This window comes from Oncorhynchus masou, chromosome 17, assembly GCF_036934945.1.
Source record: "Oncorhynchus masou masou isolate Uvic2021 chromosome 17, UVic_Omas_1.1, whole genome shotgun sequence".
Taxonomy (NCBI): domain Eukaryota; kingdom Metazoa; phylum Chordata; class Actinopteri; order Salmoniformes; family Salmonidae; genus Oncorhynchus; species Oncorhynchus masou.
The window spans coordinates 8,673,214-8,697,366 of NC_088228.1; the positions used below are offsets into that span (position 1 = coordinate 8,673,214).

Sequence of the window (24,153 nt, forward strand, 5' to 3'; positions counted from 1 at the left end):
CGTTATTCTAGCGTTTTTGTTAGTGTCTACAAATCAAGGCTGCACTGTCCAATCTGTTCTTTTCTATTGTAACCGTACCATTGAGTGGCGGAGCGAGGCTGACGCTCGTTGCAGAAAACGTCACAGATTTTTCGTTTTTTTTCCGCTTTTTTTTTTAACAAAGCGCAATCTTGCCTCACTCTGCCGCTGGACTCCATTCCAACCACTGATCCAATCACATACCGCCTACATCCCTGATTTCGCCTCATCCTATCGCCCGCTGTTCCTCGTATTTTTAATAAGAAAAAATACACATTTCCACCATGGCAAGCAACGAAGTCAAACCGACGGCGAAAGAGGATGAGAATGCTGGAAACTGGAAAGATTCCATCTTCAACCCAAGGACCGGGGAGTTTTGTGGGCGCACAGCGAAGAGCTGGGGTAAGAAAACCTGGAGTCATAGCCCACAGTCGAAAACCACATTTTTATGATTTATCATATTGCAGTCTCTTCAGTTTTGATGTGCATATCGTCACATATAGCCTAATAACGCATAGCAATATTATATAATATCCACCTATGCATTCATGGTCTCAATCATCACAATCTATTTATGTCCAGTTGGTTTTGTATGTATGTATGTATGTATGTGTGTGTGTGTGTGTGTGTGTATGTGAGAGAGAGAGACAGCTTGTCCATTTCAGCTCTGATAAGCTCAAGACCGATAAATGAGCCCAGCCCACCTGTATGAATAATAATTAGAGCCAAATACTCAGTGTATTTCCATTGAGACCACAAGTAGCTTTATAGGCTACAACTGAAATATGAGATAGAAGATGGGTCTACGTAGTGTAAGCTTTGGTAAAAAAACAAATAATTAGTATGATAAGATATAAGCAAATGATATTAATTCTTAAGATCATAAATTAAATAATTGCTCTGTTATGTAGTGTACATCAGTGTAGTGTGTGTGTGTGTGTGTGTGTGTGTGTGTGTGTGTGTGTGTGTGTGTGTGCGTGTGTGTTTGACCCAGTGTGTGCATGTGAGTGTGTGTTTGAACCAGTGTGTGTGTGTGTGTGTGTGTGTGTGTGTGTGTGTGTGTGTGTGTGTGTGTGTGTGTGTGTGTGTGTGTGTGTGTGTGTGTGTGTGTGTGTGCCTGTGAATTCCCTGGAACAGACCAGTTTATGACTATCTAACAGCCAGCTAGTATGATTATGTGATGAGATACACAAAGAACATATGGAAATAAAATGTAGATTTCTCATTTCTGGAATTTATATCCTCAATTTTAAAAGCAGTAGTCTATGGTTTCTTTGAAGATGGTGAGCCTTGCTCTATATATGGTAGCTAGCAGCAAGTATTGACCCTGTGTGCAGTGCTGTGGGATGCTCCTCTCTCACGCTGTCAGAACTCCTCCTCCCACTGCAACGGCAGCATGGCTGCCCACATTAGCATACTTGTCAAGGTCAATTGGCTTTCCCTGCCGGTGCATGATGGGAACATGTCGGAGGAGAGTGGAAGAGGGTTTTTCAGTGGCTGGATGGGGGGTGGGACTATGTAGACTAACCTGACTGTATTTATTTATCTGTTATTTACCAGGTAAGTTGACTGAGAACATGTTCTCATTTGCAGCAACCTGGGGAATAGTTACGGGGGGAGGAGGGGGATGAATGAGCCAATTGTAAACTGGGGATTATTCGGTGACCGGGATGGTTTGATGGCCAGATTGGGAATTTAGCCAGGACACCGGGGTTAACACCCCTACTTTTACGATAAGTGCCATGGGATCTTTAATGACTGCAGAGTCAGGACACCCGTTTAACGTCCCATCCAATAGACGGCACCCGACACAATGCCCTGGGATATTTTTTAGACAAGAGGAAAGAGTGCCCCCTACTGGCCCTCCAACACCACTTCCAGCAACATCTGGTCTCCCATCCAGGGACTGACCAGGACTAACCCTGCTGAGCTTCAGAACCAAGCCAGCAGTGGTATGCTGCAGGGTGATATGCAGCAGGGTGGTATGCTGCAGGGTGGTATGCTGCAGGGTGGTATTCTGCAGGGTGGTATTCTGCAGGGTGGTATTCTGCAGGGTGGTATTCTGCAGGGTGGTATTCTGCAGGGTGGTATGCTGCAGGGTGGTATGCTGCAGGGTGGTATGCTGCAGGGTGGTATGCTGCAGGGTGGTATGCTGCAGGGTGGTATTCTGCAGGGTGGTATTCTGCAGGGTGGTATTCTGCAAGGTGGTATTCTGCAGGGTGGTATGCTGCAGGGTGGTATTCTGCAGGGTGGTATGCAGCTGGCAGTGCTACTGTGTAGACTGTAGACCTAGTGTGGTGACCCACCTGACTGTGTAGACTGTAGACCCAGTGTGGTGACCCACCTGACTGTGTAGACTGTAGACCTAGTGTGGTTGCCAACCGGACTGTGTAGACTGTAGACCCAGTGTGGTGGCCAACCGGACTGTGTAGACTGTAGACCCAGTGTGGTGAACAACCTGACTGTGTAGACTGTAGTCCTAGTGTGGTGACCCACCTGACTGTGTAGACTGTAGACCTAGTGTGGTGTCCAACCGGACTGTGTAGACTGTAGACCCAGTGTGGTGACCCACCTGACTGTGTAGACTGTAGACCTAGTGTGGTGACCCACCTGACTGTGTAGACTGTAGACCTAGTGTGGTTGCCAACCGGACTGTGTAGACTGTAGACCCAGTGTGGTGACCCACCTGACTGTGTAGACTGTAGACCTAGTGTGGTGACCCACCTGACTGTGTAGACTGTAGACCTAGTGTGGTTGCCAACCGGACTGTGTAGACTGTAGACCCAGTGTGGTGACCCACCTGACTGTGTAGACTGTAGACCTAGTGTGGTTGCCAACCGGACTGTGTAGACTGTAGACCTAGTGTGGTGACCCACCTGACTGTGTAGACTGTAGACCTAGTGTGGTTGCCAACCGGACTGTGTAGACTGTAGACCTAGTGTGGTGTCCAACCTGACTGTGTAGACTGTAGACCCAGTGTGGTGACCCACCTGACTGTGTAGACTGTAGTCCTAGTGTGGTGACCCACCTGACTGTGTAGACTGTAGACCTAGTGTGGTGGCCCACCGGACTGTGTAGACTGTAGACCTAGTGTGGTTGCCAACCGGACTGTGTAGACTGTAGACCTAGTGTGGTGACCCACCTGACTGTCTGTTTGCATGGTAGGTCAAGGTGAATGTTATAGCCCACCTTGTTCAATGGAATGCTTACACCCGATATAATATTATATTGGCTAAGCAATAAACATTCATATACATGAATATACATTACAAATATAACATTTCTGCAGGGTTTGAATGATCTATTCATTACTGGGGATGAGCTGGACCGATATTTATTTGTAATGCCGCATTCACCTCATGTGAGAGTGATCGGAAGAACGACTTGTCTACTTCGGAGGAACGACTTGGAGCGTTCACGTGCTAGGAGCTCAAGAGGAACGCAAGAACCATTCTGACCATTGACAGCCGAAATCGCGGTAATTTTTGTTGCCATTTTTCAGTGGTGCCTGATGTCAAAGTTCATCATGTGGGATAGACCGGGGTCAAGAGATCATACCCCCCCGTTTCCTAGTCGTAATTACGAGTTGGAGGGGCGTTCATGTGTATTAGCCCCAGTAGGAAGGGCGTATTTCTGAGTTCCTGACGTGACGTGAACACAGCATAAAGCTTATGCGGGTTCCCAGTTCCCAGCAGCCATGGGCAGCCCTGTCATTTCATAAGGGTTCAGACTTGGATCTGTCAATCAAATTGCTCGGCTGTTGTGTCATCTTTGATTATACTGCCTATCATCATAAGAAAACAAAATGCATACCTTTGCACAACATAATGTTCAGGCTTGAAATTGTTCCTCATCTCTCCTTGCTTACTTATCCAGTACTTTACATTGAAAGCCGTCCTCATTGAAATTACTAATGTTTACTTGGATGAATGACTAAAACACATTAATAAGGATGAATGACTAAAACACATTAATTAGGATGAATGACTAAAACACATTAATTAGGATGAATGATGTAAAACACATTAATTAGGATGAATGACTAAAACACATTAATAAGGATGAATGACTAAAACACATTAATTAGGATGAATGACTAAAACACATTAATAAAAGGATGAATGACTAAAACACATTAATAAGGATGAATGACTAAAACACATTAATAAGGATGAATGACTAAAACACATTAATTAGGATGAATGACTAAAACACATTAATAAGGATGAATGACTAAAACACATTAATTAGGATGAATGATGTAAAACACATTAAGGATGAATGACTAAAACACATTAATTAGGATGAATGACTAAAACACATTAATAAGGATGAATGACTAAAACACATTAATAAGGATGAATGACTAAAACACATTAATAAGGATGAATGATGTAAAACACATTAATAAGGATGAATGACTAAAACACATTAATTAGGATGAATGACTAAAACACATTAATTAGGACGAATGACTAAAACACATTAATTAGGATGAATGATGTAAAACACATTAATAAGGATGAATGACTAAAACACATTAATAAGGATGAATGACTAAAACACATTAATTAGGATGAATGACTAAAACACATTAATTAGGATGAATGACTAAAACACATTAATAAGGATGAATGACTAAAACACATTAATAAGGATGAATGACTAAAACACATTAATTAGGATGAATGATGTAAAACACATTAATAAGGATGAATGACTAAAACACATTAATAAGGATGAATGACTAAAACACATTAATTAAGATGAATGACTAAAACACATTCATTAGGATGAATGATGTAAAACACATTAATTAGGATGAATGACTAAAACACATTAATAAGGATGAATGACTAAAACACATTAATAAGGATGAATGACTAAAATACATTAATAAGGATGAATGACTAAAACACATTAATAAGGATGAATGACTAAAACACATTAATTAGGATGAATGACTAAAACACATTAATTAGGATGAATGATGTAAAACACATTAATTAGGATGAATGACTAAAACACATTAATAAGGATGAATGACTAAAACACATTAATAAGGATGAATGACTAAAACACATTAATTAGGATGAATGACTAAAACACATTAATTAGGATGAATGACTAAAACACATTAATAAGGATGAATGACTAAAACACATTAATAAGGATGAATGACTTAAACACATTAATAAGGATGAATGACTAAAACACATTAATAAGGATGAATGACTAAAATACATTAATAAGCCAATATGCCAGAGGCAGTTCACCAAACGACCCTAGTATGATCAGATTTTTGTAGACCTAGATTTTAGCTCTGAGGGCTAACACAGTCTGGAGTCGTGCTAATCTCTTCTCTCTCTCTCTCTCTCTCCCCCACTCTCTCCCCACAGGCCTCATCCTCCTGTTCTACTTGGTGTTCTATGCGTTCCTGGCTGGGATGTTCGTCCTCACCATTTGGGTCATGCTGCTGACGCTGGACGACTATGTGCCAAAGTACCGCGACCGGGTGCCACACCCAGGTAAGTAGCACCACCGTTTAAACGATTTATTCAATCAACCAATCAATCAATCAACCAACCAATAAACCAACCAATAAATCTAATAACCAATCAGTCAATCAATCAACCAATCAGTCAGTCAGTCAATCAATCAACCAATCAGTCAGGCAAATCAACCACTCAATCAGTCAATCAACCAATCAGTCAGTCAGTCAGTCAGTCAAATCAACCAATCAATCATTACATTTATCAGATTTTGGATTATTGGGAGATTTTTAAAGTACAGGGTCATTCTGAGGGAAAACTAATATCCAAGAAGTGCAGTATTTAGTTGATTTTGAGCCCAAATTCTGTCGGTTCGGGACAGGTAGTCAACTTTTTAAAACCCGAGAAACCCGTGGATTACTATTGGTCAATATTGCCCAGTCGGCGCTATACTATACGGCTGCTGTTGAATAATGGGATTTCTGGTATGAACTGTCATGGTAATGGCCAAACTTATGAATGTGGTATGTATGGGTTATGAATGTGGTATGTATGGGTTATGAATGTGGTATGTATGGGTTATGAATGTGGTATGTATGGGTTATGAATGTGGTATGTATGGGTTATGAATGTGGTATGTATGGGTTATGAATGTGGTATGTATGGGTTATGAATGTGGTATGTATGGGTTATGAATGTGGTATGTATGGGTTATGAATGTGGTATATATGGTTATGAATGTGGTATGTATAGGTTATGAATGTCGTATGTATGGGTTATGAATGTGGTATGTATGGGTTATGAATGTGGTATGTATGGTTATGAATGTGGTATGTATGTTATGAATGTGGTATATATGGTTATTAATGTGGTATATTTGGGTTATGAATGTGTTATGAATGTGGTATATATGGGTTATGAATGTGGTATGTACAGATTATGAATGTGTTATGAATGTGGTATGTATGGGTTATGATTGTGGTATGTATGGGTTATGAATGTGGTATGTATGGTTATGAATGTGGTATGTATGGGTTATGAATGTGTTATGTATAGGTTATGAATGTGTTATGTACAGGTTATGAATGTGTTATGAATGTGGTATGTATGGTTATGTGGTATGTATAGGTTATGATTGTGGTATGTATGGATTATGAATGTGTTATGTATGGTTATGATTGTGGTATGTATGGGTTATGAATGTGTTATGTATGGTTATGATTGTGGTATGTATGGTTAGGAATGTGTTATGTATGGGTTATGAATGTGTTATGTATGGGTTATGAATGTGGTATGAAGGCTTTATGTAGGTATATTTCAAAGGAAGTGTTAATGGGTTTACCACACAACATTGGTGACCCTGATTTATGTGTTAGTGGATTTAACTATGTTTCACCATGTCGTTTTGATGACACTGAAGGAAGTTGTGATCTCATACTGTACCCTCTGTCCCTTAGGATTGGTCATTCGGCCAAAGCAATTGGACTTGCTTTTTAATAGATCACAACCTCTCCAGTTCAACACGTATGTCCAGACCTTAGAGTCTTACCTGCAACGTGAGTTTTAGTCTTTTATCTTGTCTCCTTGCAAAATCTGTGCCGCTTCTCTCTCTCTCTCTCTCGCTCTCTCTCTCTCTCTCTCGCTCTCTCTCTAACTCACCTTTATTCTCTCTCTCTCTCTCTCCCTCTCTCTCGATTTCTCGCTCTCTCGCTCTCTCGCTCTCTCGCTCTCTCTGTAACGCGCCGTCATTCTCTCTCTCTCTCTCTCTCTCTCTCTCTCTCTCTCTGTCTCTCTCGCTCTTTCTCTCGCTCTCTCTCTCTCTCTCTGTGTGTCTCTCTGTGTCTCTCTCTCTCTCTCTCTCCCGCATATGAGGATGGTTAAAACTAGCATGAAATGATACATTAACAATTACGCGTACAAAATATCAGCCTGGGGTGAGTTTCTCTTGTAGCCAATGTCTTATTCATCTCAACAACCTAGCTGCAGTCAAGGAACAAACATCAACATGTTTGACTGTCAATCTGTGCATGAACGAACAAAACGTGTCAAATGAAGCACTTTGCTGTCTGGGTTGTCGACAGAAATGAAAAGAAATCTGTCCTTATTGTCTTTTCTCAGAGTACAATGACACGGAGCAGGAGAGGAATGAGGCGTGCACTGCAGGGGTCTACTTTGAGCAAGAGGGAGAGGTGGGCGAGCAGAGGAAGGCCTGTCAGTTCAAGAGGAGCTCTCTGAGCCTCTGCTCCGGCCTGTCCGACTCCACCTTCGGTTACGCTGAGGGGAGACCATGTGTCCTCCTCAAAATGAATAGGGTACCTCCTCCTTTTCACTCTTGTATATAAATACATGGTTGTGACCCTAAAATATCTTGCCATTCCAAAGTGTGTACTTACACACTGCCATGGATTAAAGCATTGGATTGGTGTAAGTATTGGCTGGACGGAGTTTCTACCATTGTTCAAACCTTGATGGGGATTGTGCAAGTGCACATTTTGGGAAAATGGTAGAGAATTGGGACGAAGCCAAGACTCTTTCCTTGGATGCATGTAATTGAAGTCAATACAGTTGGGTCCTAATAAGGTGCACATTGGATAAGTGCAGACCACAGGTTGGCGGCACCTTAACTGGGGAGGACGGGCTTGTGGTAATGGCTGGAGCGGAATCAGTGGAATGGTACCAAATACATCAAACACATGGTTTCCATGGTTTCCATGGGTTGGATGCCATTCCATTCATTCTGTTCCGGGCCATTATTATGGGCTGTCCTCCCCTCAGCAGTCTCCTCTGGTGCCGACCCAATTAACGGTTCTAACTTAGAATATGTGGACAACTGCAAATACATAGGTGTTATGTACTTGAGTGAAGACCCAAAAGCGGTTTTAACAGAAAACAGAGTTCTTTTAATGAAAAAACAGGAATGGCATAGATCCTCTTCCGACGTTGTCAATGGAACAAAAGAACGTTAGTAGAGTGCAGGATGCACCTGCCAGGCTGACTCCGACAGGATAGGACAAGGTGGAAGCAAACGAGACGATAGCTTGCTTCTGGCATGAAAAACACAAACAAGAATCTGACACCGAAAGTAGCAGGAACAGAGAGAGAAATAGAGACCTAATCAGAGGGAAAAGAGGGAACAGGTGGGGAAAGGGTGAATGAGCTAGTTAGGGGAGATGTGGGACAGCTGGAGAAGGAGAGAAAGAGAAGGTTACCTAATAAGACCAGCAGAGAGAGACAGAGTGAAGAGAAAGGACAGGAACAGACATAATAAGACATGACAGTACCCCCCCCCACTCACCGAGCGCCTCCTGGCGCACTCGAGGAGGAAACCTGGCGGCAACGGAGGAAATCATCGATCAGCGAACGGTCCAGCACGTCCCGAGAGGGAACCCAACTCCTCTCCTCAGGACCGTACCCCTCCCAATCCACTAGGTACTGATGACCACGGCCCCGAGGACGCATGTCCAAAATCTTACGAACCCTGTAGATAGGTGCGCCCTCGACAAGGATGGGGGGGGAGGGACGAGCGGGGGCGCGAAGAACGGGCTTAACACAGGAGACATGGAAGACCGGGTGAACGCGACGAAGATAGCGCGGGAGAAGAAGTCGCACTGCGACAGGATTAATGACTTGAGAAATACGGAACGGACCAATGAACCGCGGGGTCAACTTGCGAGAAGCTGTCTTAAGGGGAAGGTTCTGAGTGGAGAGCCATACTCTCTGACCGCAACAATATCTAGGACTCTTGGTCCTACGCTTATTAGCGGCCCTCACAGTCTGCGCCCTATTACGGCAAAGTGCCGACCTGACCCCCTTCCAGGTGCGCTCGCAACGCTGGACAAAAGCCTGAGCGGAGGGGACGCAGGACTCGGCGAGCTGAGATGAGAACAGCGGAGGCTGGTACCCGAGGCTACTCTGAAAAGGAGATAGACCGGTAGCAGACGAAGGAAGCGAGTTGTGGGCGTACTCTGCCCAGGGGAGCTGTTCTGACCAAGACGCAGGGTTACGAAAAGAAAGACTGCGTAAAATGCGACCAACAGTCTGATTGGCCCGTTCGGCTTGACCGTTAGACTGGGGATGAAAGCCGGACGAGAGACTGACGGAAGCCCCAATCAAACGGCAAAACTCCCTCCAAAATTGAGACGTGAACTGCGGGCCTCTGTCTGAAACGACGTCTGACGGAAGGCCATGAATTCGGAAAACATTCTCGATAATGATCTGAGCCGTCTCCTTAGCAGAAGGGAGCTTAGCGAGAGGAATGAAATGAGCCGCCTTAGAGAATCTATCGACAACCGTAAGAATAACTGTCTTCCCCGCTGATGAAGGCAGTCCGGTGATAAAATCTAAAGCGATGTGAGACCACGGTCGAGAGGGAATGGGAAGCGGTCTGAGACGGCCGGCAGGAAGAGAGTTCCCAGATTTAGTCTGCGCGCAGACCGAACAAGCAGCGACAAATCGACGCGCGTCACGTTCCCGAGTGGGCCACCAGAAACGCTGGCGAATGGAAGCGAGCGTACCCCGAACGCCGGGGTGGCCGGCTAGCTTGGCAGAGTGGGCCCACTGAAGAACGGCCGGACGAGTAGGAACGGGAACGAACAGAAGGTTCCTAGGACAAGCTCGCGGCGACGGAGTGTGAGCGAGTGCTTGCTTTACCTGCCTCTCAATTCCCCAGACAGTCAACCCGACAACACGCCCCTCAGGGAGAATCCCCTCGGGGTCGGTGGAGACCTCAGAAGAACTGAAGAGACGAGATAAAGCATCAGGCTTGGTGTTTTTGAGCCCGGACGATAAGAAATAACAAACTCGAAACGAGCGAAAAACAGAGCCCAACGAGCCTGACGCGCATTAAGTCGTTTGGCTGAACGGATGTACTCAAGGTTCCTATGGTCAGTCCAAACGACAAAAGGAACGGTCGCCCCTCCAACCACTGTCGCCATTCGCCTAGGGCTAAGCGGATGGCGAGCAGTTCGCGATTACCAACATCATAATTACGTTCTGACGGCGATAAGCGATGAGAGAAAAACGCGCAAGGATGGACCTTGCCGTCAGAGAGGGAGCGCTGAGAAAGAATGGCTCCCACGCCCACCTCTGACGCGTCAACCTCAACAACAAACTGTCTAGAGATGTCAGGTGTAACAAGAATAGGTGCGGATGTAAAACGATTCTTGAGAAGATCAAAAGCTCCCTGGGCGGAAACGGACCACTTAAAGCACGTCTTAACAGAAGTAAGGGCTGTGAGGGGAGCTGCCACCTGACCGAAATTACGGATGAAACGACGATAGAAATTCGCGAAGCCAAGAAAGCGCTGCAGCTCGACGCGTGACTTAGGAACGGGCCAATCAATGACAGCCTGGACCTTAGCGGGATCCATCTTAATGCCCTCAGCGGAAATAACGGAACCGAGAAAAGGGACAGAGGAGGCATGAAAAGTGCACTTCTCAGCCTTCACATAAAGACAGTTCTCCAAAAGGCGCTGGAGGACGCGTCGCACGTGCTGAACATGAATCGGGAGAGACGGTGAAAAAATCAGGATATCGTCCATGTAAACGAAAACAAAAATGTTCAGCATGTCTCTCAGGACGTCGTTAACTAGTGCCTGAAAGACAGCTGGAGCGTTAACGAGGCCGAAAGGAAGAACCCGGTATTCAAAGTGCCCTAACGGAGTGTTAAACGCCGTCTTCCACTCGTCCCCCTCCCTGATGCGCACGAGATGGTAGGCGTTACGAAGGTCCAATTTGGTGAAAAACCTGGCTCCCTGCAGGATCTCGAAGGCTGAAGACATAAGAGGAAGCGGATAACGATTCTTAACTGTTATGTCATTCAGCCCTCGATAATCCACGCATGGGCGCAGGGACCCGTCCTTCTTCTGAACAAAAAAAAACCCCGCTCCGGCGGGAGAGGAGGAGGAGACTATGGTACCGGCGTCGAGCGATACAGACAAATAATCCTCGAGAGCCTTACGTTCGGGAGCTGACAGAGAGTATAATCTACCCCGGGGGAGTAGTTCCCGGAAGGAGATCAATACTACAGTCATACGACCGGTGTGGAGGGAGAGAAGTGGCCTTGGAACGACTGAACACCGTGCGCAGATCGTGATACTCCTCCGGCACCCCTGTCAAATCACCAGGCTCCTCCTGTGAAGAAGAGACAGAGGAAACAGGAGGGATAGCAGACATTAAACAGGTCACATGACAAGAAACATTCCAGGATAGGATAGTATTACTAGACCAATTAATAGAAGGGTTATGGCGCACTAGCCAGGGATGACCCAAAACAACAGGTGTAAAAGGTGAACGAAAAATTAAAAAAGAAATGGTTTCGCTATGATTACCAGAGACAGTGAGGGTTAAAGGCAGCGTCTCACGCTGAATCTTGGGGAGAGAACTACCATCTAAAGCGAACAAGGCCGTGGGATCCCTTAACTGTCTGAGAGGAATGTCATGTTCCCGAGCCCAGGTCTCGTCCATAAAACAGCCCTCCGCCCCAGAGTCTATCAAGGCACTGCAGGAAGCAGATGAACCGGGCCAGCGGAGATGGACCGGAAAGGTAGTGCAGGATCTTGAAGGAGAGACCTGAGTAGTTGCGCTCACCAGTAGCCCTCCTCTTACTGATGAGCTCTGGCTTTTACTGGGCATGAGGTGACAAAATGACCAGCGGAGCCGCAGTAGAGACAGAGGCGGTTGGTGATTCTCCGTTCCTTCTCCTTGGCCGAGATGCGGATACCCCCAGCTGCATAGGCTCAGCATCCGAGCCGGCGGAGGAGGGTGGCAGTGATGCGGCAGGTGGCAGTGATGTGGAGAGGGGGCAACGGAGAACGCGAACTCCTTTCCACGAGCTCGGCGACGAAGATCAAACCGTCGCTCTATGCGAATAGCGAGAGCTATTAAGGAGTCCAGACTGGAAGGAACCTCCCGGGAGAGGATCTCATCCTTAACCTCGGCGAGGAGACCCTCCAGAAAACGAGCGAGCAAAGCCGGCTCGTTCCAGTCACTAGAGGCAGCGAGAGTGCGAAACTCAATAGAATAATCCGTTATGGATCGATTCCCCTGACATAGGGAAGACAGGGCCCTGGAAGCCTCCTCCCCAAAAACAGAACGGTCAAAAACCCGTATCATCTCCTCCTTAAAGTCCTGATACTGGTTAATACACTCAGCCCTCGCCTCCCAGATTGCCGTGCCCCACTCACGCGCCCGTCCGGTAAGGAGAGAAATGACGTAGGCGATGCGGGCTGTGCTCCTGGAGTAAGTGTTGGGCTGGAGAGAGAACACCACATCACACTGAGTGAGGAATGAGCGGCACTCAGTGGGCTCCCCAGAGTAACACGGCGGGTTATTGATCCTGGGCTCCGGAGACTCGGAAACCCTGGAAGTGGGCGGTGGATCGAGGTGGAGTTGGTGAACCTGTCTTGTGAGGTCGGAGACTTGGACGGCCAGGGTCTCAACGGCATGTCGAGCAGCAGACAATTCCCCCTCGTGTCTGCCTAGCATCGCTCCCTGGATCTCGACGGCGGAGTGAAAAGGGTCCGGAGCCGCTGGGTCCATTCTTGGTCAGATTCTTCTGTTATGTACTTGAGTGAAGACCCAAAAGCGGTTTTAACAGAAAACAGAGTTCTTTTAATGAAAAAACAGGAATGGCATAGATCCTCTTCCGACGTTGTCAATGGAACAAAAGAACGTTAGTAGAGTGCAGGATGCACCTGCCAGGCTGACTCCGACAGGATAGGACAAGGTGGAAGCAAACGAGACGATAGCTTGCTTCTGGCATGAAAAACACAAACAAGAATCTGACACCGAAAGTAGCAGGAACAGAGAGAGAAATAGAGACCTAATCAGAGGGAAAAGAGGGAACAGGTGGGGAAAGGGTGAATGAGCTAGTTAGGGGAGATGTGGGACAGCTGGAGAAGGAGAGAAAGAGAAGGTAACCTAATAAGACCAGCAGAGAGAGACAGAGTGAAGAGAAAGGACAGGAACAGACATAATAAGACATGACAATAGGTGTCTGGCGAGACTGTAAAGTCTCCTTCCAGACTCATATTAAACATCTCCAATCCAAAATTAAATCTAGAATTGGCATCCTATTTCGCAACAAAGCCTCCTTCACTCACGCCGCCAAACATACCCTCATAAAACTGACTATCCTACCGATCCTCGACTTCAGTGATGTCAAAATAGACTCCAACACTCTACTCAGCAAACTGGTGCAGACTATCACAGTGCCATCCATTTTGTTACCAAATACCACCCACCACCGCGACCTGTATGCACTCGTCGGCTGGCCCTCGCTACATATTCATCGCCAGATCCACTGGCTCCAGGTCTTCTGTAAATCGATGCTAGATTAAACTCCGCCTTATCTCAGCTCACTGGTCACGATAACAACACCCACCTGTAGAACGTGCTCCAGCAGGTATATCTCACTGGTCACCCCCAAAGCCAACACCTCATTTGGCCGCCTTTCCTTCCAGTTCTCTGCTGCCAATGACTAGAACGAATTGCAAAAATCGCTGAAGCTGGAGACTTATATTTCCCTCTCTATTTTTAAACATCAACTATCTGAGCAGCTAACCGATCGCTGCATCTGTACATAGTCCATCTGTAAATAGCCCACCCAATCTACCTACCTCATCCCCATATTGTTTTTATTTACATTTCTGCTCTTTTGCACACCAGTATCACTACTTGCACATCACCATCTCCTCATCTATCACTCCAGTGTTAATTTGCTAAATTGCAAATACTTTGCTACTATGGCCTATTTATTGCCTACCTCCTCATGCCATTTGCACACACTGTATATAGACTTTCTTTTTTTCTATTGTGTTATTGATTGTACGCTTCTTTACTCCATGTGTAACTCTGTGTGGTTGTCTGTGTCACACTGCTTTGCTTTATCTTGGCCAGGTCGCAGTTGTAAATGACAACTTGTTCTCAACTAGCCTACCCGGTTAAATAAAGGTGTAATAAAAATAAAAATAATAAAACAATTCAAGGCAGTGCTGTGTAGTTCACCAGTCCCAATTCAAATACATTTTCCAGTGGACACATTCACAAGAGCCCCGAGCTATTGTACGTATCAGTAGGTGTCATGAATCAGTAGGTGACATGAATCAGTAGGTGACATGAATCAGTAGGTGACATGAATCAGTAGGTGACATGAATCAGTAGGTGACATGAATCAGTAGGTGACATGAATCAGTAGGTGACATGAATTAGTAGGTGACATGAATCAGTAGGTGACATGAATCAGTAGGTGACATGAATCAGTAGGTGACATGAATCAATAGGTGACATGAATCAGTAGGTGACATTAGCCCATAGTGGATTTCTTTCATTCTCCTCAATCTAGTTATTTTTATTTGCTTCTCTTTGTTGTCATTCTCTATTAGTGTGTTTTACAGTCTTATCCTTGTCTGTGTTTCTATATTATTGGATTACTCAGAGTAGACCACATAATAATGGTTTTAATGTGTCTATTGTCTTATTTCGGCTCTCTGATTGGTTGATTGGTTAATTCGTTTTCCATTCACAGATCATTGGGCTGAAGCCGCGTGGAGATCCCTATGTCAACTGCACGGCAAAGGTAAATGTCATCAGGATTTCAGTATGTGTGTTTTTGAAGAACAATCTGGTTACATTTATAGCATTTTACGTTATTTATTGTTTATGTTATTTGTGTGTACCTTTTTCCTGATTTCGTTGGATGTTTGTTTTTCTGCTTCCAGTCGAAGCTTTAGGGTAAGCTTAGCGATGTGTAAATTTCTCATTTTATTTTCCAAGCTATTACAACGTGGAAAGGATTTACAGGGTTGTTTTGTAATCCCAGTCTCTTTTCCATATTGTGGTCCTGTGTGACGCAGTATACAGGTGTTATAATAGGAACCTTATAGAACCTTTCAACGGCTACACTGATTATTTGCATTGTGCCCCCCCCCAACCCCTCTTTTACGCTGCTGCTACTCTCTGTTTACCATATATGCATAGTCTTTAGAACTATACATTCATGTACATACTACCTCCATTGGCCCGACCAACTAGTGCCCCCACACATTGGCTAACTGGCTATCTGCATTGTGTCCCTCCGCCCACCACCCGCCGACCCCTCTTTTACGCTACTGCTACTCTCTGTTCAACATATATGCATAGTCACTTTAACCATATCTACATGTACATACTACCTCAATTAGCCTGACTAACCGGTGTCTGTATATAGCCTCGCTACTGTATATAGCCTCGCTACTGTATACAGCCTCTCTACTGTATATAGCCCCTCTACTGTATATAGCCTCGCTACTGTATATAGCCTCTCTACTGTATATAGGCCCTCTACTGTATATAGCCTCTCTACTGTATATAGCCCCTCTACTGTATATAGCCTCGCTACTGTATATAGCCTCTCTACTGTATATAGCCTCTCTACTGTATATAGCCCCTCTACTGTATATAGCCCCTCTACTGTATATAGCCCCTCTACTGTATATAGCCCTTCTACTGTATATAGCCTCTCTACTGTATATAGCCCCTCTACTGTATATAGCCTCGCTACTGTATATAGCCTCTCTACTGTATATAGCCTCTCTACTGTATATAGCTACTGTATATACCCTCTCTACTGTATATAGCCTCTCTACTGTATATCGCCTCTCTACTGTATATAGCCTCTCTACTGTATATAGCCTCTCTACTGTATTTAGCCTCACTACTGTATATAGCCTCTCTACTGTATATAGCCTCGCTGCTCTTTTTTTCACTGCCTTTTTACTGTTGCTTTTATTTCTTTACTTACCTATTGTTCACCTAATACTTTTTTTGCACTGTTGGTTAGAGCCTGTACGAAAACATTTCACTGTACAACACCTGTTGTATTCGGTGCACGAGACAAATTAACTTTGATTGATTTGTTATAATCAAACTGTATAGAACGTTCCAGTGTTATAATCAAACTGTATAGAACGTTCCAGTGTTATAATCAAACCTTTTAGAATGTTCCAGTGTTATAATCAAACCGTCTAGAATGTTCCAGTGTTATAATCAAACCGTTTAGAATGTTCCAGTGTTATAATCAAACCTTTTAGAATGTTCCAGTGTTATAATCAAACCGTTTAGAATGTTCCAGTGTTATAATCAAACCTTTTAGAATGTTCCAGTGTTATAATCAAACCGTTTAGAATGTTCCAGTGTTATAATCAAACCTTTTAGAATGTTCCAGTGTTATAATCAAACCGTTTAGAATGTTCCAGTGTTATAATCAAACCTTTTAGAATATTCCAGTGTTATAATCAAACCTTTTAGAATGTTCCAGTGTTATAATCAAACCGTTTAGAATGTTCCAGTGTTATAATCAAACCTTTTAGAATGTTCCAGTGTTATAATCAAACCGTTTAGAATGTTCCAGTGTTATAATCAAACCTTTTAGAATGTTCCAGTGTTATAATCAAACCGTTTAGAATGTTCCAGTGTTATAATCAAACCTTTTAGAATGTTCCAGTGTTATAATCAAACCGTTTAGAATGTTCCAGTGTTATAATCAAACCTTTTAGAATATTCCAGTGTTATAATCAAACCTTTTAGAATGTTCCAGTGTTATAATCAAACCGTTTAGAATGTTCCAGTGTTATAATCAAACCTTTTAGAATGTTCCAGTGTTATAATCAAACCTTTTAGAATGTTCCAGTGTTATAATCAAACCTTTTAGAATGTTCCAGTGTTATAATCAAACCTTTTAGAATGTTCCAGTGTTATAATCAAACCGTTTAGAATGTTCCAGTGTTATAATCAAACCTTTTAGAATGTTCCAGTGTTATAATCAAACCGTCTAGAATGTTCCAGTGTTATAATCAAACCTTTTAGAATGTTCCAGTGTTATAATCAAACCTTTTAGAATGTTCCAGTGTTATAATCAAACCTTTTAGAATGTTCCAGTGTTATAATTAAACCTTTTAGAATGTGTCAGTGTTATAATCAAACCTTTTAGAATGTTCCAGTGTTATAATCAAATCTTTTAGAATGTTCCAGTGTTATAATCAAACCTTTTAGAATGTTCCAGTGTTATAATCAAACCTTTTAGAATGTTCCAGTGTTATAATCAAACCGTTTAGAATGTTCCAGTGTTATAATCAAACCTTTTAGAATGTTCCAGTGTTATAATCAAACCTTTTAGAATGTTCCAGTGTTAATATTATAAGACCTGGCCATTGAGTGTGATCTCTCACAGACCCCAGAAAGAGAAGCTGTTGCTTAATGTAACAGCTAATGGCGTTACAGTACAGTGTATGCAGCACAAGGAATATTTCTGATTCTTAAATAATGTATTATTCTTACATACTCATATGGACTTGTGAAGATCTGAAAAGATTGGATAGGTGTGAGCAATATGGGAAAATTTGCCACATAGTAGAGGGTGTAGCTTGTAGCTATTACCATAATACCTACTATGTATACCTATCAGAGGAGGCCGTCTTCCTAAAGCTCCTCCCACCAGTGGAGCTATTACCATAATACCTACTATGTAAGAGGAGGCCGTCTTCCTAAAGCTCCTCCCACCAGCCCCCCCTCTGATAGCTATCCAACCCTTTCAGATGAAGTCCTTAGCCGAACAGTCTGTTTGGATAGGATAGACATATTCTTGCTTTTGACCATTATACTTCCTCTTCCTCCTTTTCCCCTTCAGAGGGACAACCCCATACAGATGCAGTACTTCCCAAGTGAGGGACGCTTCGATAAAATGTATTTCCCTTACTACGGCAACAAACTTCATGTAAGTTTGGGTCAAAGGTCAATATTTGCTTGATGGGAAAGTATTATTGTACAATGATGCAAGAATTTGGAATACTGTTGGATGGACGTGTGAGATATTCAACCGTCCATGTTGGTGAGATATTCAACAGTCCATGTTGGTGAGATATTCAACAGTCCATGTTGGTGAGATATTCAACCTTCCATGTTAGTGAGATATTCAACCTTCCATGTTAGTGAGATATTCAACAGACCATGTTGGTGAGATATTCAACAGTCCATGTTGGTGAGATATTCAACCTTCCATGTTGGTGAGATATTCAACAGTCCATGTTGGTGAGATATTCAACAGTCCATGTTGATGAGATATTCAACAGTCCATGTTGGTGAGATATTCAACAGTCCATGTTGGTGAGATATTCAACAGTCCATGTTGGTGAGATATTTAACAGTCCATGTTGGTGAGATATTCAACAGTCCATGTTGGTGAGATATTCAACTGTCCATGTTGGTGAGATATTCAACAGTCCATGTTGGTGAGATATTCAACTGTCCATGTTGGTGAGATATTCAACAGTCCATGTTGTTGAGATATTCAACAGTCCATGTTAGCATGTTGGTGAGATATTCAACAGTCCATGTTGGTGAGATATTCAACAGTCCATGTTGGTGAGATATTCAACAGTCCATTTTGGTGAGATATTCAACAGTCCATGTTGGTGAGATATTCAACAGTCCATGTTGGTGAGATATTCAACAGTCCATTTTGGTGAGATATTCAACAGTCCATGTTGGTGAGATATTCAACAGTCCATGTTGATGAGATATTCAACAGTCCATGTTGGTGAGATATTCAACAGTCCATGTTGGTGAGATATTCAGCAGTCCATGTTGGTGAGATATTCAACAGTCCATGTTGGTGAGATATTCAGCAGTCCATGTTGGTGAGATATTCAACAGTCCATGTTGGTGAGATATTCAGCAGTCCATGTTGGTGAGATATTCAACAGTCCATGTTGGTGAGATATTCAACAGTCCATGTTGGTGAGATATTCAACAGTCCATGTTGGTGAGATATTCAACAGTCCATGTTGATGAGATATTCAACAGTCCATGTTGGTGAGATATTCAACAGTCCATGTTGGTGAGATATTCAACAGTCCATGTTGGTGAGATATTTAACAGTCCATGTTGGTGAGATATTCAACAGTCCATGTTGGTGAGATATTCAACTGTCCATGTTGGTGAGATATTCAACAGTCCATGTTGGTGAGATATTCAACTGTCCATGTTGGTGAGATATTCAACAGTCCATGTTGTTGAGATATTCAACAGTCCATGTTAGCATGTTGGTGAGATATTCAACAGTCCATGTTGGTGAGATATTCAACAGTCCATGTTGGTGAGATATTCAACAGTCCATTTTGGTGAGATATTCAACAGTCCATGTTGGTGAGATATTCAACAGTCCATGTTGGTGAGATATTCAACAGTCCATTTTGGTGAGATATTCAACAGTCCATGTTGGTGAGATATTCAACAGTCCATGTTGATGAGATATTCAACAGTCCATGTTGGTGAGATATTCAACAGTCCATGTTGGTGAGATATTCAGCAGTCCATGTTGGTGAGATATTCAACAGTCCATGTTGGTGAGATATTCAGCAGTCCATGTTGGTGAGATATTCAACAGTCCATGTTGGTGAGATATTCAACAGTCCATGTTGGTGAGATATTCAGCAGTCCATGTTGGCGAGATATTCAACAGTCCATGTTGATGAGATATTCAACAGTCCATGTTGGTGAGATATTCAACAGTCCATGTTGGTGAGATATTCAACAGTCCATGTTGGTGAGATATTTAACAGTCCATGTTGGTGAGATATTCAACCTTCCATATTGGTGAGATATTCAACAGTCCATGTTGGTGAGATATTCAACAGTCCATGTTGATGAGATATTCAACAGTCCATGTTGATGAGATATTCAACCTTCCATGTTGATGAGATATTCAACAGTCCATGTTGGTGAGATATTCAGCAGTCCATGTTGGTGAGATATTCAACAGTCCATGTTGATGAGATATTCAACAGTCCATGTTGATGAGATATTCAACCTTCCATGTTGGTGAGATATTCAACAGTCCATGTTGATGAGATATTCAACAGTCCATGTTGATGAGATATTCAACCTTCCATGTTGGTGAGATATTCAACAGTCCATGTTGGTGAGATATTCAGCAGTCCATGTTGGTGAGATATTCAACAGTCCATGTTGGTGAGATATTCAACAGTCCATGTTGGTGAGATATTCAACTGTCCATGTTGGTGAGATATTCAACAGTCCATGTTGGTGAGATATTCAACAGTCCATGTTGGTGAGATATTCAACAGTCCATGTTGGTGAGATATTCAACTGTCCATGTTGGTGAGATATTCAACAGTCCATGTTGATGAGATATTCAACAGTCCATGTTGGTGAGATATTCAACAGTCCATGTTGATGAGATATTCAACCTTCCATGTTGGTGAGATATTCAACAGTCCATGTTGATGAGATATTCAACGGTCCATGTTGGTGAGATATTCAACAGTCCATGTTGATGAGATATTCAACAGTCCATGTTGGTGAGATATTCAACCTTCCATGTTGATGAGATATTCAACAGTCCATGTTGGTGAGATATTCAACAGTCCATGTTGGTGAGATATTCAACCTTCCATGTTGGTGAGATATTCAACAGTCCATGTTGGTGAGATATTCAACAGTCCATGTTGGTGAGATATTCAACCTTCCATGTTGGTGAGATATTCAACAGTCCATGTTGGTGAGATATTCAACAGTCCATGTTGGTGAGATATTCAACCTTCCATGTTGGTGAGATATTCAACAGTCCATGTTGATGAGATATTCAACCTTCCATGTTGGTGAGATATTCAACAGTCCATGTTGGTGAGATATTCAACAGTCCATGTTGGTGAGATATTCAACAGTCCATGTTGATGAGATATTCAACAGTCCATGTTGATGAGATATTCAACAGTCCATGTTGATGAGATATTCAACCTTCCATGTTGGTGAGATATTCAACAGTCCATGTTGGTGAGATATTCAACAGTCCATGTTGGTGAGATATTCAACAGTCCATGTTGGTGAGATATTCAACAGTCCATGTTGCATGTCTTTTTTTTGCTTCCACTCCTTTGTACTTCTTTTCTTTCCTACCCTATTCCACTCCCTATTTTTCTCTCTCTCCCTTCTCCTTTCTCTCTCTCTTTCTACTCCCTCCCACCTCTCTTCTTCTCACCCTTTACTCTCTATCTACAGGAGAGGTATGTGCAGCCGGTGGTTGCTGTTAAACTGTTGCTGAACAAGGAGGACTACAACACGGAGCTGACCATTGAATGCCGGATTGAGGGATCCGACCTGCGCAACAACGACGACCGAGACAAGTTCCTGGGCCGTGTCACCTTCCGAATCACAGTCAAAGAGTAGTAGGGAGTAGTGAGGAGGAGGCTAGTGTGGAGAAATGTGGTTCTTACTCCTCCCGGAAGATTCCTGGTAGATTAAGATGGGCCTAATTCCAAACCAATCCCTCCACCCTCACTCCAGATACTAGGCGAGGGACATTCAAATCTGGTCTTTTTCACATCACCTTGGTAGTTCATTGATTGGCCAGATAATCTACTCACCTGTTGTTACAGGTCAGTCTCTAGCTAGGCAGGATGGTGAAGGATTAAAACCAGCAGTTCTGTGAACCCTGAATCCCAGATTTGAATACCTTTCTCTTGGGCTCTTGTTGACTCCATCTTGTATTTCTGATAGGGTTGGATATGTGTAAGCATAGCAAGAGTGCTAGATGAAGCAATTATCATATCATAGCTGATGCCAATCCATTCCTTTCAGATCTACAGTGCATCACACCCAAAAAGGGCCTAGACTAGTGCCTACAAATGTAGGATCTTAATTTGACCAGTCTTTCATTGCTGAGAATTTAGCAGGAAATATGAACAAAGGTTTCTAAAGTTTGTCATTTCCACTTTGAAATTTCTGATTTGATTTGCCCTAACGAAAAACGTATCCAGTCATACAAAAATTCCATTCATTATAATCCACATAATAAATTACATTTCCTGTTGCTGCAGGATTATCTCCCTGCTATAGCAAACTGGCTCAAATTAAGATCCTACATCTGTGATGGTAGGGGGTGACAGATCGGTGTGCAATTGGATCAAAAGGATAGGCTAGTGATGTCATCAATTTTTAACTTATCTCCTGGAAAAAGCGTTAATCGTGCCAAATTTAATGGAACATCTTGTTCCCTTGTTTACTTCTATGTTTACTCTAGTACAGGCCTGGGTAACTCCGAATCCTCGGGGGCCTGATTGGTGGTCACAACTAACACCTCTGACTCCAATAATCAACTAATCATGATCTTCAGTTAAAAATGCAATGAGTTTAAATCAGCTGAGTTTTCTAGGGGAAAAGTGTAACACCTATCAGGCCCCCGAGGACTGGAGTTGTCCACTCCTGTTTAAGATGGCGCATATCTTTGTCTTCTCTTTCATTATGTCATTCCAGCAAGAGTCTTTTCATGACTCACCGACCTAACGGCCATCAGACCCTTCTACTAGTCGGCTTTTGTTGTCTGACCCAGTGCTCTAAGTGTTGATCTAGGCTCAGATCTTATTGTCTATTCAGATGGTCTAGATTGGAGCTTAGATGTGGTAAACTGAACCTAGATCAGGGCTTAGTGCCAAGGGTTGGATCAACTGTTAGGAGTTAGCCTCAATCAGTATTTAACCATCAGTCATCCATGTTTTAAGTTGACCCTCTCATCTGAAAACAGAACAAATAGTTATTCCTCAACATCACATCACATAGATAGAGTCAACCCCAGTGAAACACTGTCAAACCCAGATGCCCTCTACAATTACATGTAATTTAGAATCCTTTTCGTCTTGGGACCACAATTTGATATTATAATATTATAATAGGGAACTGTAGATAGGTGTGTGTGTGTGTGTGGTGTGGTCTGACCACAACCCAGTGATCTGTCTGTCGTGCTGCATGTCTGTGTGTTTGTTTACTCTACCCCTGACCTCACCACTGTAACAGCCAATGTGGATGAGGTGAGTTATCCTCCCTCCCATGCGTGCATACACATACACACACACACACACACACACACACACACACACACACACACACACACACACACACACACACACACACACACACACACACACACACACACACACACACACACACACACACACACACACACACACACACATATGCGATTGGAGACCTACGAGGAAGCGCTGTGTAAATGCAATTCATTGTATCTATGTACTGCATATGCCTATCTTTGGGTGGAAAGCGTGTCTGTTTGTCTCTCTCTCAGTCTACCCCTCCCTCTGTCTTTCTCAATGTATATATTTAATGGATTCACACAGTATTTTTTTCTGTCACAGAACACAATGTCTGAGCACTGTAAAGAAGAAACTATATAAACAAAGATTTACAGGACATGATCATATTCAAAGCGATGTATAAAATGGAATCCTGAAGAAACAACTTGTTATCATCTGCATGATGCCGCAACAAATGTGGATTAAAAGGTGATTTTGGAGGAGAAGAAAAAAATTTAACCTGTGGTTTTATGTCTTGTGTCTTATCTCTTATGTGTCGTTATGTAATGATTGTCAAGGTTACACGGAACCCAAACTGGCTGCGAGCGCATAATGAGCACAAGTAGCTTGTGGTATTCTACCTTTGCCACAAGAGGGCAGCAGCATTAAGGCAGAGAGATCCGTTGAATGAAGGGTCATTCATGGCTTGCTTTAAAGACGTGTTCCAGCAATTCATTCACTTTTCCTGTTGAAAAGCGATATCCCAAGTAACAATACGGT

The 24,153-nt window shown here is 43.1% G+C and overlaps 1 protein-coding gene across 2 annotated transcripts; it reads left to right on the plus strand.

The window, feature by feature from the left end:
• Positions 1–23,892, plus strand: atp1b3a (ATPase Na+/K+ transporting subunit beta 3a). 2 transcript variants are annotated; one of them, XM_064992164.1, is made up of 7 exons: positions 1–420; positions 5,418–5,546; positions 6,968–7,066; positions 7,629–7,822; positions 15,036–15,086; positions 18,174–18,260; positions 21,566–23,892. In XM_064992164.1, exons 1-7 carry the CDS (start codon positions 303–305, stop codon positions 21,731–21,733), a joined length of 846 nt encoding a protein of 281 aa, XP_064848236.1. In that variant the 5' UTR covers positions 1–302; the 3' UTR covers positions 21,734–23,892. The 2 variants fall into 2 exon arrangements, with proteins under 2 accessions (XP_064848236.1, XP_064848237.1); XM_064992165.1 differs by lacking the exon at positions 1–420 and adding an exon at positions 1,490–1,578.
• Positions 23,893–24,153: the final 261 nt, after the last annotated feature.

Excerpts from the sequence above, each read along its gene's own strand:
- atp1b3a (XM_064992164.1), top strand. The coding sequence starts at position 303 with ATGGCAAGCAACGAAGTCAAACCGACGGCGAAAGAGGATGAGAATGCT. Across the intron at positions 421-5,417 it reads GCGCACAGCGAAGAGCTGGG|GCCTCATCCTCCTGTTCTAC; the intron begins GTAAGAAAACCT and ends CTCTCCCCACAG. Across the intron at positions 7,067-7,628 it reads CTTAGAGTCTTACCTGCAAC|AGTACAATGACACGGAGCAG; the intron begins GTGAGTTTTAGT and ends GTCTTTTCTCAG.